This window comes from Cotesia typhae, unplaced genomic scaffold (genome assembly GCF_013202065.1).
Source record: "Cotesia typhae breed Kobodo isofemale line unplaced genomic scaffold, CoteBio_Ctyphae contig_23, whole genome shotgun sequence".
NCBI classification, from domain to species: domain Eukaryota; kingdom Metazoa; phylum Arthropoda; class Insecta; order Hymenoptera; family Braconidae; genus Cotesia; species Cotesia typhae.
The window spans coordinates 1,184,550-1,198,447 of record NW_027423729.1 but is presented as its reverse complement, the minus strand read 5'-3'; the positions used below and the strand labels follow the sequence as shown (position 1 = coordinate 1,198,447).

The 13,898-nt window shown below is 26.1% G+C and overlaps 2 protein-coding genes across 5 annotated transcripts in view; one reads left to right on the top strand and one right to left on the bottom strand.

Annotated features, from left to right (window-relative positions):
* Glcat-p (Glucuronyltransferase P) overlaps positions 1 to 12,313 on the top strand; it is a 36,741-nt gene extending 24,428 nt beyond the window's left edge. For both annotated transcript variants that reach the window (XM_074239338.1, XM_074239336.1), the window contains exons 2-6: positions 3,172 to 3,241; positions 7,493 to 7,713; positions 9,872 to 10,253; positions 10,325 to 10,482; positions 10,621 to 12,313. In XM_074239338.1, the coding sequence (XP_074095439.1) occupies positions 3,238 to 3,241; positions 7,493 to 7,713; positions 9,872 to 10,253; positions 10,325 to 10,482; positions 10,621 to 11,019 (1,164 nt within the window). In that variant the 5' untranslated portion in view covers positions 3,172 to 3,237 and the 3' untranslated portion in view covers positions 11,020 to 12,313. The remainder of the gene's footprint in view (positions 1 to 3,171; positions 3,242 to 7,492; positions 7,714 to 9,871; positions 10,254 to 10,324; positions 10,483 to 10,620) is intronic.
* Positions 1 to 13,898, bottom strand: part of Alg10 (alpha-1,2-glucosyltransferase Alg10) — a 73,072-nt gene that overhangs the window by 57,472 nt on the left and 1,702 nt on the right. Inside the window, exon 4 of one of the 3 annotated variants that reach the window (XM_074239332.1) lies at positions 12,577 to 13,828. The exons of the other annotated variants lie outside the window; for them this stretch is intronic. Within the exon in view, the coding sequence (XP_074095433.1) occupies positions 13,091 to 13,828 (738 nt within the window). The 3' untranslated portion in view covers positions 12,577 to 13,090. Of the gene's footprint in view, positions 1 to 12,576; positions 13,829 to 13,898 lie in introns of those variants that run through there. 3 annotated transcript variants of the gene reach the window in all.

Sequence of the window (13,898 nt, the reverse complement as noted above, 5' to 3'; positions counted from 1 at the left end):
AGAGAGAGAGAGAAGTAGCAACTGAGTTTTTAGGATGATAAAAAAGTGTTATACCTGTCATAAAGTCAATCCGCGTTGACATGGAATTATATTTGCACAATAGATTATTTTTGACAGTACATTATACTTTAATGTATATTAATGTATATCATTATAAATAATGAATAATGAACGAAAAATCGATTTACGGTATAACAAATCTCTTTTAAAAGAAAATTTATGATAAAAGTGAATAAAATAATAAAACAATAATATTACAGACAAGGAAGCTATTGAATTTACGCTTACCGTTTCGAGGCATGAATTGAATGATTCAATACTAACACGTTTCGAGAATGTTATATTAAGCATGCTAGGTATTCCCATGAATACATAAACCTGATAGCGATTACTGTGGTCCTAATGGCTTTCATCCAATCATTTGTGCGTAAACCAGATATGATATCTATGTTTACCATTGACCAAAAGAGAATATACGTACGCATTTGCATATAGTCAGATATATGAATATTTACAGACGCGTAACATGCGCGTTCGAAGCTAAACGATAAAAGATAAACATAGTCTATCTTCGTATGTGTACATATTTACAGAACCCATTCATTTGAGGCAAAAAAAAAATAAATAAAAATATTAGACTAATATGATAGGTCGTTATTTTTTTTTTTTAATTTGATTTTTAATAAAATAAATTATTTTTATTGTTAAATTCACAATTATGACATATGAAACTCGTTAAAAAAATAAACGGGTGTTTATCTGTTTAGCCTAAATCTGTCAATTAGTATTTAAATACAAAATAATATCGGTATATTTAATCACATAAATATTACTATTAAATATTTAATTTTTAAAATTGTAAAAAAAATTTAACCAATGAGATTTAAGTAGTTAACCACACATGCGAACATTTTCAACATCTTTTTACGATGAAGAAATATATTATTTAGACTATGTGTATATGGCTGTCAAATTTCATGGTTAGTGACAACAAACAGAGATGTATCTTCTTTATGACAGATTATATACTGACATTTTGTCACAAGAGAAAATTATTTTATGGAACTAAATAATTTGATAAGATAAATTATTATAAATGTTCAAGTTTTCTATTAAATTTTTCTATTAAAAAGTGATTAAAAACTATCAGAAAAAATTTCTTTAAAATTTTTTCTTTTAAATTAAAAAAAATTTTTTTTTTCTTTTAATTTAAATTTATCTTCTCTTTGCAAATGCTATGTATTGTATAAAATCATAATTACTAAACATTCTACATATAAAAATGTAATCATATTTATGTAAATTGCCGAAGGCGTTTCGCTACAAATAAATAAAAAAATTCTCTAGGATCAAATGGTTATAAATAATTAAAACCAAGAATAATTATATTGTCATAAAAGAAAATAGTTGCATAGCTGAAGCGCGCTATAATGTATGGTTGTTAGCCAGTTTTATGTAATTATATTTGATTATGAATTGTAATTATATATAATCAATAGCCCTACATTTTCATGAGGGGTATTTTTGTAGAATTATATGCAAATAGATATAAGAAAAGTTAATAATACGTTTCTAGTTTAATGAAGTTATAACTATCTTCAATATATACGTCAAAAAAAAAAAGGGTAAAGATTTTTCAATTCAACGTGGTAAAAGCTTCAAAACGGATTCGTGAAAATCCATCTAAAAACAGACCGTGAAATTATTAATACCGGGAAAATATAATTTCCAACTGAATACTGCATTTACTCGTTATTGGTCCAATCTACAGGGAGAAGATGGATTTTTTTTTTACTTTAAAAATAAAACTACAGGAATGCAAATGTACACGATAAAAGGGAGAGAAAATAATGTATATAGTTTTCTTTATATATGAATCTTATTCATGAATTGCCTTTCCAATAGTACTGAGATTTTATCGAGCTTCAGGTGATTGTGCAATGTACTAAAAGAGCTTTTCTTTGACAATGCAACGAACAAAAGCATTTCCATACAATAAAATACATATTTTACGGTTTCATCCAGCTCATAAGAAAAAAAAACAATTATATATTATAAAATATATAATACATAATATAAATAATAAACAATTATAGTTAGAGTATATATAAAACGATAGATATGATATAATAATGGAATAATGTTATATGTACAGAAAATTATAGTCTGTAGTTTTCTATGATATGCTAAATCCATTGTGTCTCTTTACTTAGCAAATACATTTAACTGATAACATTTATTATACGATTTGTTTTTTGCTCTAAACAAAAATCCATTAAGATATTTATGCAATTATCATTATCACTGTAAACAATAGCCGTTACTATTATAATTATGGTAATATTTTTAACTCTTTAAAAATGAAGATAAATGTTATAGTGAAACGCAGTTCTAATGAATTAATTAATTGTTATATTTAAATGAAAATTTAATCAATAAAAGTTGCTACTGACAAATAATAACAGACGGGGATAATTTATTTTATAGTCCAATTATGTATGTTACCATTTTTCATGCCTGTCTTTTGTACGAAATATATTACATGTCATTGTTGTTAAGTATACAGTAAATAATCAGTATACTGATATGCACTGCGGTCGATAGTAATTTTTTTAATTAAAAAACAGCCGATAACATTTTAGTCTAAAGAAAAAATTTCCTTAAAAGAGTATGAATTTTTTAAATACGTTTAAACTATTTAATTGAATCTAAGATTTTAATAATGGAAAAAACAAAGTAATTTATTGATATATTTTAGAATTATTATACTTGACGAAAAGTAATTAATTTACGTGACTCAGATAATTAAAAAAAGTCGTGTAAACTTAATTAACTACAAAAAATTTTGATTTTTATTGTTATTATCGTTAAATAAATTAAGTTTTTATGATAATTATCATTTTATGAAAAAGGATGTATATTTCCGTTCTATTCATATTAAACACAAAGTTTAATCGTAAAAACGAGTCTGAGTTTATTCTTTATCTTTATTGCTCATAAAAAAATTATACAATAATTTTTATAGCTATCCAATAATTAAGTAATATTCATAAATATTTTTCATTTACTAATAATCGAACCATATATTATGAATTATTAATCATGATAATTGCTAATTATTATTATTATAACTATAAGTTAATTATTAAAGAAAATTATTCTTATCAACAGGAAAAAAAATTTGATTTACGACGACGGCGAGACGGCGAGAGACGAAATATCAATCAAATATAGCATATGGGTATGTAATACACTAATAAATAATTTGCATGAAATAATAGTAATAAAAATAATCGAGATTACATTTCACCAGGTGAATGTTTATTTTATTTGAAATGATCGTTTCGGTTTTTATTATTATTAACTTTTTTTATCACTGATAAAACTTTCCATGAGGTTTAGAAAGAAAAAATCAAATCTCGATTTAGAATTTTATAAAATTCGCTATGAAATTAAAAATTTTTGAGCATACTTTACTGATGTTCTACTCTTATAATAATTACACGGTATAACTTTGATTAAATTTTATAATCTTCTCTAATTAATCAAATTAGAGAGTTTTCTAACTTTCTTAGAGGTAAAATCTTAGATTAGAATATTCAAATTTTCTAACTAATCAAAATTCACAAATTCTATTACAATTTTACATACAGAATGTAATGCATCTTTATTATTATTATTGTTTTTTTTTTCAACCATTATAAATAATTCTAATTTTAAATTTAAATATTTAATATTAATAAAGATTATTATTATAGAAAGTAATAAATATTAATATTATAAAAAGTAAATATGTTAAATGTATGCATGGACAATTTCCAAATGTAACTAATAAAAATAGAATATACCGGGTGAAAATTAGGCAATAACAGAATTAAAAAAATCGTTAAATTGTTGACGCGAGATACGAGCAAAAGACCTAGTCTAAATCGAAATTCGATAACCCTTTTACTCATAGTCTAATTCATTCAGTCTCCTTGACTTTGGTTACTTTTTTAACTATTTTTCGTTCCGTGTGAAACAAAATGTGCTAGTTTAGTTATTTTAGTTTTTTTTAGCCGACTTATCAGTTGACCTCACTAACCAAATAAAATAACCGCCAATTATTATTATTATTATCATTATAACTGAATGTGTTTACTATGTGATATTCAATTTTATTATTTGCCAACATTCAACCGCAAACAGTATCAGAAACTTCATGGTCGTTATTAATTAAACATATAACTATGACGTTAACGCAAAAAAAATGTTTTATTTTTTTCCGAGAGATAAAAAATTCTTGGAGTAGGTCATAGGTAAATTAATTTAATGCATGTATTATACAGCAAACATTTGATAGAACAAAATACAAGTTGATTGAGTAAACAATCGACAAAATTGCGAATTGAATTGTGTGAATGTTTGCGCATAAGCAATATCACCGTTTACAGGAGTATAGTATTACAGACTATGTTTATACACTTCAGGGTCAATGAACTTTGAGGTGTTTAATTAAATTTGTTATTATAAGAAAAGTAGTTAAATTCAGCTCAATTATTTAAGTGTAGAGCTTTATAAGTAATTTAGTTTTATATTAATTACCGTTTTATTTTTTTTTTTTTTTTTTTTTTTTTTTTGCAAAAATAAAAATATAAAAATTACATAATGGACTTATGATAACTGATATTATTTATTTTTCCCAAAGTTAACAATCAGATTGAAAATAATCAATTTTCACTTTTATACTTTTAAAAATAATAAAACTATTTTTTCAAGTAAAGAAAATATTTAAAAAAGAAAATAAATCATTTTTATTCAATCCTGGCATTTATAACCATTTTAATTGTTTAACTAAACAAAGAAATGTTTTATCGATGAATTCTTCAAATTAACTACTTCATTAATCTAACATTTCACATGACTGCAGTAAAATTTTAATTACTTCCACGCGCACTTGACAGTTACTGAATGGAAATTCTAACCAACCGAGCTATGCTATCAAACCTAGATTAATTTTTTAAACAATTACAATCAAGTGTTGAGAATTTAAGGGTATATTTAAATTTATACCTCAAATAAATTTATAAAGCTATGCAATAAGTAAAACGAACTGTCAATTGTACGTTTATGTCTGGCTGAAACTGTATTTACTTTAAACGTATATTGATTGAAAATAGCGACTAACTGAAAATTGTCCTAAAACAATATATTATTCATTGAAATGTCTTTTATAGCACACGTGAATAATTCAAGCAATATCTACAAATAAAACTTTAAAATAATAAAATAAGTTACGTAAATATCAGCGCAAGAAATGAACGGCTTACGGAAATCTTCTTACTAAAATAGTTTAATTTTTTTTTTTTTTTTAAATAACCATCAACTATTAACTGCTTTGAAAGAGATTGAGTATTCAAGCAACGGGATTATTTGTTATGTAGTTAGATATCTCAAAGTTTACAAGAGAGTTACTGTGAACGTTTAGTTGAGATTCCAAGGAAGTTTGAACACGCTACCATTTTAATAATCTTAGTTATTGATTTTTATTCCATTAAATACGAGAATGTTTATAACTTATAGCCTTACAGAATATTAATAACTATTAGATACTTTGATCTATGTCATTTTAAAAATAATAATTAAATGTAGACTGTATTGAATCAACTATCGATTTATATTTAACTATTTATTCGATAATTGGAATCAATGCTAAGCCTTATAGCTCGATAAATTTAGAATTAACATTAGTTTGAAAGTTATACAGAACTTTAATGCAAACACTAATACTTGTACAAATCCGGATTAAGTCTTATCTAAAATTCAAAGTACTCAATATAATAGTATCGCTGATACATGGCTTTAGAAGACTAAAAAAATTTAATTAATAAAATCTATCGGATCAGATTGCTCGCTATTATATGGCATACTATAAAGAAAAGATTGACGATTACCGTGACACGACAATAAAAACTTAATGAAAAATGCTTACTATGTGTTCTCTTACTTTTTTGACCTGATACACGTATACTTACGTTCTAAGCGCTTAAACGTTTCAGCCATGATACACATATGCTGACTTGCAAATCTTATTTTTTTATATAATATTTTTAAAAATAATTATTCAAGAATTTTTTTCATTTTTTGTATCCATCGTTTTAATTTTTTTTTTTTTTTTTTTTTGGAAGAAATAATTTATTAAAAGGAAGAAAATTTAATAAGAATCGATATGAAGAATTCAAGGGTTCTGCCTTGATAATTTCTTTTCCTTCAAAGCTTTTAGCGAAATAATTTATTCAACATTCTTTCACTGATAAAAATTTTTAGCTGATTAAGTATGAAATTTAAGGGATGGAAGACTGATTTTTTTTTTTACTCACTGAATTCAGTAATTAATGTAAATTCGTAGTTCGTAAAAAAATATCTCAAAGCTAGAATATCCTACTTTCACATTCAGAGAGAAAACATTTACGCAGAATTATAAATTTTAATTAAAAGAAAAAAATTTTCTCAGTAAAAATATCAGTTATTTTTATAAATTAGAAAAAATAAAAAAAATTATAAGTTTTAATTAAAACACGGCACTCAGTAAAGATATTTTAGCAAAATTCCGGTAGGAAAAAATATCAATTTACAACGAAAAATATAAAATAGATCTATTTTTAAAGTTAGATAAGAATCTTTTAATTTCCTGTTGCCGTAGAAAATATTTATCATCATTTTCGAATGTTTTATACGTGATAAATCCAAAAATTTTGGAGTAACTTTGGCTGGAATCGCAACAATTTCAATAAAAAAAAAATTAATACAATTGCTCTAATCAGGACTAAATTCTTCTATAATTAATTTTCGTGAAAATCGATCGAACATTTTTGAAAGTAATAAAATTTTTGGAAAAATGAGAATTAGGCATATTGCAAATTGCTAATGAGTTTGGGGTGTACCATTAAAAAAACTAGTACGTGATAAGCCATGCAAAAATATTAATAAAGTAATGTAACGCCGAATAATTAATGAGTAAATTTAATAAAGATAAATACAAATAGTCACAATATAAAGCGGAAAAGCTAACATCTGAAAAAGTTTGAAAGTTAGTAGGCGGCGACTCATTATCTCCGGATGTTTGATAATAAATGATATAATGCGCTTGAGAATACTACTAAAGCAACAAACCATCGGTCACTATACATCGCCACTGAACCAACAAACATCTATATGTATATAAATTATATTTAGACTATCTTACTTTTGTAAACTGAACTGGATGAGAATATTAAAGTTGCGAAACGTAATAACAATTTAAATTTTCAGCCAAGTCCTGTATCTTTACAGATGAATCAACATTGGGTCGGAATAGTAAACATTTAGTTAAACTCTACTCGTAAAATCGAGAATTAGCTGTAGAGCTTTTACTACAACTGAAATGATTAGATAGAATAATGTAGTAGAGAGTAGTGAAGTAGCGGACTTGTTAGAGGATATTGTAAACACAAGCTTGTGCTTTAAATTGCAGGTATCGATACAATGAAGCCCTCAATGAAGGTTGGAGTAGTTGCTTTAGTCGGCGTATGTGTTATCCTATATCAGTACCACTTATCAGCAGGTGTAAGATTTGATCAGTTAACTGATCAGTTAAATGCTGGTGATCCTGGTGTATCTTACGGTGCTGCTAATGTTCCTAATAATGAGCTCGAGGACGATGATAATAATTATAATAAAGTTGTCGAAGATAAGGTAATGTTAAAAAAATTAACTTTTAGATACTTAAAAAAAATGCAAATGCTATTTTTTTAGAATACTTATTTTTATATAAATTTATTTTGTATATATTTATTTCGTATACTTATAAATTCAATCTATTAATTATTATCAGTAGTCGAAATTGATCAGCTATAGTGATAGCCAGATAGATGAATAAAATGATTATTATTATTGATCGGTATATCAGTAAAGGGAAAAAAATAAAACCTCAACCGGCAAAACACTCTCGATATTTTTTATCGGTGTTTATTCTGCTCGTGTAAAGTAATTAAATGGATTCCGTTTATTTGTAAACGAAATTAATTAATTTTATTGAATAATCCAATTACCTACGAGTTATTTCAATAAAAAATTGTTGAAATATTTGATGAATTGATATTTTTTATTACATAAGCAAATTTTTGCTGCCCATACAAAGTTCGAAAACCGGCCCTCGGATGGCCCATCGACGGACGAAGGATACTGGTCGACTAAAAAAAGTTATCGGGCCGTTAATGGCTGATCATCGGCTGAGTATGTTAAAATAAAAAAAAAAAAAAAAAAAAAAAACCAAAAATTTAGCCGATATGCCGTAGAATTTTTGATTCCTATAGTCGTATTGGCGTTATGAAGTCAAGTAGTAGAAGATGTAGCACAGGAGCATCGATCCTAGTCGGATATTCTGAAAAAATTTTAAAGGTTAAGTGGAAGTGGAAATCGAACCTGGTTCGTCCGCGTGAAAGTTTCGATCATTACCGGTTGCACTGCATGCTGGAATCTAACTGAAAAATTCTACTTAGCTATTTGAATTATTGAAATATATTTTATTACTGCATATACAGATTATGAAATTTATTAGTACTCAATTTTGTTGATTTTTGTATAAAGTTTTTAAATGTCTGAAGACGATTATTTTTTTTTATTCTAAATTTAATTTGCACCAAACCTATTTAGGCTAATCCCTTATTAGAAAAAGAGATTCAAAAAGATTACCTCAATGTAAAGTGTATATCTATGTAGTAGTAAAAATCAAATCTTTTTCAATTTTTTCAAATAATTTTAATCTTTTTAAATCTCTTTTTCTAATAAGGGATAGTTGATCCTTCCAATAGTTATATGTTTGTTTAAAAAATTATGCCATCCTTTTCTCAAGTCAAACTTCAAAATCACATTTAAAATTTTTATTGTCTTGTTTTATTTACTCATTATTTTTGTTTAGATTTACGATAATCTTGTATAAAAGTTTATATATTTTTTTTATTTATTTATATAAGTTTATATATAACTTCTATTTGTATCAATAATAATCTTAAATAAACATTACAATATCTTTTTTAATTTTTTAAATATTATACTTCGCGTAATGCATCTCCGAAAACCCAAATTTGTGTTATTATAAAATAACAAATTGGCCAAGAACAGCCAGACTTTGGGCGATAAATGGACATTAATTGCAAAACATTAATGTCCGCAATAGACGGCGACCAGCGTTTAACCAAGTATGGCCCGTTGACATATCCCTATAACTGGCCAATCGTTGGCTGCCAGATATCGGCCGATGGTTGGGATTGTTTCCATTAACGGCAACTTTGTATGGGTGGTGTTATAAAAAATAAATAAAATTTCGCTTTATTAAATAATGACTTTTGATTAAAAAAATTTTCAAGTGTCGCTATTGTCTCAATTTTTAAAATTATAACTTCTGATATAGATTCTGTCTATCAATTTTAAATTTATAATTTACAGCCATATAATATAATTATTCACTTTATCGATCGGGTGCATAAATTAAAAGTATATATTCACATTGGACTGCTACAATAAAAGATTAATGAGTGGAAGTATTGAACATTTGATGATGATGAATCGAACAAAAATCCCCATAATATTACGTACTTTAATCCCCTTGATTAAAATAAATTATTAATATTTTTAATCAAAAGTAATGTATCCGGGTTTAATCAATCACTATCAACTATTGATAGCCTTTTTCTATTTTTTATTATGATAAATGATTTTGTGGCCTGAGCAGTATAAAATTTTGAATTGAATCTTTATTCCTCAAGCTTTGAGCTTTCTATAAATATACTCGAATCGATAACTAAATATTCAAGTATATTAAAAAGCTAAAGAATAAATTTAACTTTTATAGATACGGGCGGCAGTGCAGTGGGTTCAAAATGTTCACGGTCTGAGCCCGGATTTGCAAAATATCTTAGTCGCTGAACTAATAAATCAATTTCGAAAGACCAGAATACCCTCGCCGATGCATTTAAGAGCGTCTGAAGATTTAAAGCTCAAGCAACGGATGCAAGAAGTTACGACAATCAATCCAAGTGAAAAAATTCCACCACTTTATATAATAACACCGACCTACAGGCGACCTGAACAGATTCCAGAGCTTATAAGAATGTCTCACACATTGTTGTTGGTCGAAAATGTTCATTGGTTAGTTATAGAAGACGCAAAAGTACCGACAAAAGAAGTTACCAAGTTTTTAAATCGTACTGGTCTAAGATTTCAACATTTAACTGGTAAATTATAATTATAAATCTATAAGTATAATTTTAATAATTAATTGATCAATCAATATTAATATTTATAGCACCAATGCCGGCAAAATACAAACAGAAAAAAGGTGTAAAACCACGAGGTGTTTCTAATAGGAATCGTGGCCTCAAGTGGATTCGCGCTAACGCAACAGAAGGAGTTTTTTACTTTGCTGATGATGACAATACATACGACCTTGATCTTTTCACCCAAGTAAGATTTTTTTATTGGTTATTTTACCCTCGATTTAAAGTATATATCAAGCAACACTTTCAATCCTTTACTGAAATATTAGACGCATAAAAAATTTACGGGTAAAAATAATTCTCACGTGTGTTTTCATTGTTTCAGATACGGAGGACAAAAAAAGTGTCAATGTTTCCCGTGGGATTGTGTACAAAGTTTGGGTTGAGTTCTCCGGTCGTAAAAGACGGCAAGTTCAGTGGATTTTACGATGGATGGGTAGCAGGTCGTAGATTTCCTGTTGACATGGCGGGTTTCGCGGTCAGCGTTAAATTTCTTCTCCAAAGGCCAAATGCCACGATGCCTTATCGTGCTGGGTTTGAGGAGGATGGTTTTTTACGTAGTTTAGCCCCCTTTGAACCGCGTGAAATAGAACTACTTGGTGATAATTGTACGAAAATACTAGCGTGGCATACACAGACGAAAAAAAATGAACCAAGTGCGGCACTTGATATGAAACTTTATCGCTCAACAAATCTTGTTGAATTGAAACAACAAATAGTATGATAATAATAATTAGGCTTGATTATTATAAAAAGGTTTTAATAATTTTTTTAATAACTAATTATTACTGTATCCGTAATATTTGGTATCTTTGATAACTGATACGAGTGCTAAACCACCAACTGCACTTAATAATGTGATCCAGTGCCTATAAATGACCCCTCTTTATTTATAATTATTAACTTATATTAATGATAATAATATTTATTAGTTAACTTTTAATAACTACTACATAGTATTTATAATTTTTAAATTATAAATTTATGAGGCTTGTAATTTCTCACTCATTTCAGTCTTTTTAAGTAAATAAATACTTTGAAGATTGTACTTTGTAATAATATTAACTATTATTATTATTATTATTATTATTATAGTAATAAATTGATTAAGTTATTGAAAATAAACCAGTGATTTAGTTCAAAGAACAAATAAAATAACTTGTTAATACTTATTATGGATAAGATAATTTTTTAAAAGTGATAAAAGTTCGAGCGCTTCCGAGTTGTGCAGCAGCTTCTATTGCTCCTTATTAATTGAAAAACTAAATTATTCAAAATTTATACTCTAAATACTCAGAAACTTGAAAAATATATTCCCGTGACTAGATCTAAGATATTGATGGTTATTTTTTGTAGTTTGAAAATTTTTTAACATAAAAATTTAATTGCTACAAGAATTTTAGATAAAAAGGAACTTTAATTTTTTTTATCTCTACATAATATTCAAATTTTTAAGTATTTATCCTATATATTAATTCTTCAAAATTAATAAATAAAAATTTCCAATTTATACGTAAAAAACATAATAAATAAAAAATAATAATACTAATACTATTTATAAATAAAAATAAAGCAATAAATAAATAATGGAGCTTAGAAATTGAATATGATATGTAATAAATTGTTACATAACGCATTTATAAAATAAAAATGCATACTTGCATATTTATTGGTAGCAAATGCATCGAGTCCCTTGCACAACTATGACATTTTATTATAAGAGTTAGTTGTAAGTTAATTAATTTCTTAAAAAAATAATTTATAAATTTATTAATAAATAAATTAAATCACAGGATAGTGGATTCAATTGGGAGACAATACTTATTAATAAAAATATTTTCACTGCAATAATATTAATTTCAATATTTAATGAGAAAAAAAAAAAAAAAAAAAAAAACCTCATTATGAGCACAATAATGCAAAAATAAATTCAATTGCTTACTTATTTATTCATATAATTATATGTTGTTAATTTGATTATAATATTAATGAATTTGATTTTAATGACGAGTATAACATATGATAATGAAAAAATATAATGTATTATATTTGTATAATACACAAAGTATATACTGCAATGTTACTTATTCTTATATTTAATTATAAATTTAATAATTAAAAAAAAAAAGGTGATTATAATTATTAAGATTTACTTTGTTTTAATGATAAAATGTAAAATATTGAAATATAAGATCTCGCTTAGTTATAATAAACTATTATACTCTTTCTTAATTTATTATTAATTTTTTCAACCATTTTACCTTATCACTACTGTCATTATTATTTATAAACTTTTCTACAATATATATTTTATAAAAATTTTATTATTAATTATCAATCGTATGATAATTTTGGCAATATTAATCGATTTAATCGATTGTGATGGATAAAGTAATCAAATTATTAAATTATAGAAATAATTTAGTAATGTAAGCTAAAAAATTTTAATTTAAGCATTAAATAATTTTTTTTGTAATATATTAGACCGCTAATAAGCTAGTAATCGATAAACTAAAATTATGTAATTTAATTGTCTAAATATTTCTCCAGACATTGAAACTTTTTTTTTAAGCTCTTCAAGTGCCAGACGGATTAAATTACAAACATGATTTTACAGTGTCAAAAGAAGTTTGACGTGAAATAAAATCTGAAATATTGTATTACCTAAGAAATTTTTTAATGATTTTAACCGAACGAATTATCTAAATAAAAATTTAGTATTCAAAATCAAATTATATTTAAACCTATTAAATTATTTCAATGGTCATTTCAAATACTTAAATATAAATAAATTATCACCATGATAACCGCTGTGGACCTTGTTGGTCAGTCCAATAGAAAGTTTTAGTAACAAATATATAAAATTGCAGAAAGTTAATAACTAAAGTTGTCATTAATTCCAAAGACATCTGCCATAATTTTGGTTCTGGCAAGCTCAAACGTACTAATATGTACGGTATTATAAAGTAACGAGGTTCTAGTAATAATTGTGGTATCAAAACAACAGCAATGCATCCTGCATATAACACTTTTGACAAGTATCTCATATCCTGGAGACACATCACTGTGGCGTAGATTACAAATCCATATAAAGGTATTAAAGCGTATTTGGCAAAGTAATAACGTCCTATAAATCTGTTCCACATATAAAAAACATAATGTCTATTGTCAGCTAACAAATATGGATGTACTAGCGTATTACTGTGAATAATTGCTGTCACAATTCCTAAACATAAGCCTGTGATGATCCAGTGTTTGCAGATCCATTGTATGAACGATTTGACATGTGGCAGCATGTAAGGCCAGGAGAATGCCATAGTAAAAATCGAGAAATAAAATATCTGAGGCAGATGAATTGTTGCTACATGAGCGCTACGATCTCCTAATACAATGCTTTTATTCCATATTACGAATGCTACGAATAGTAGTATTACCGCTAATTGATACTTTAAATACAAGATCATACGCATCACAAATGATCCGAATGGACGGATCCCACGTTGAACATAATGCCGAACGTTATTCCAGATTAACTGTAAGTTAATTACTTAGTTTTCGAATAACTATTAACTATTGCTAATAATTATAGATTTATAAACAGCA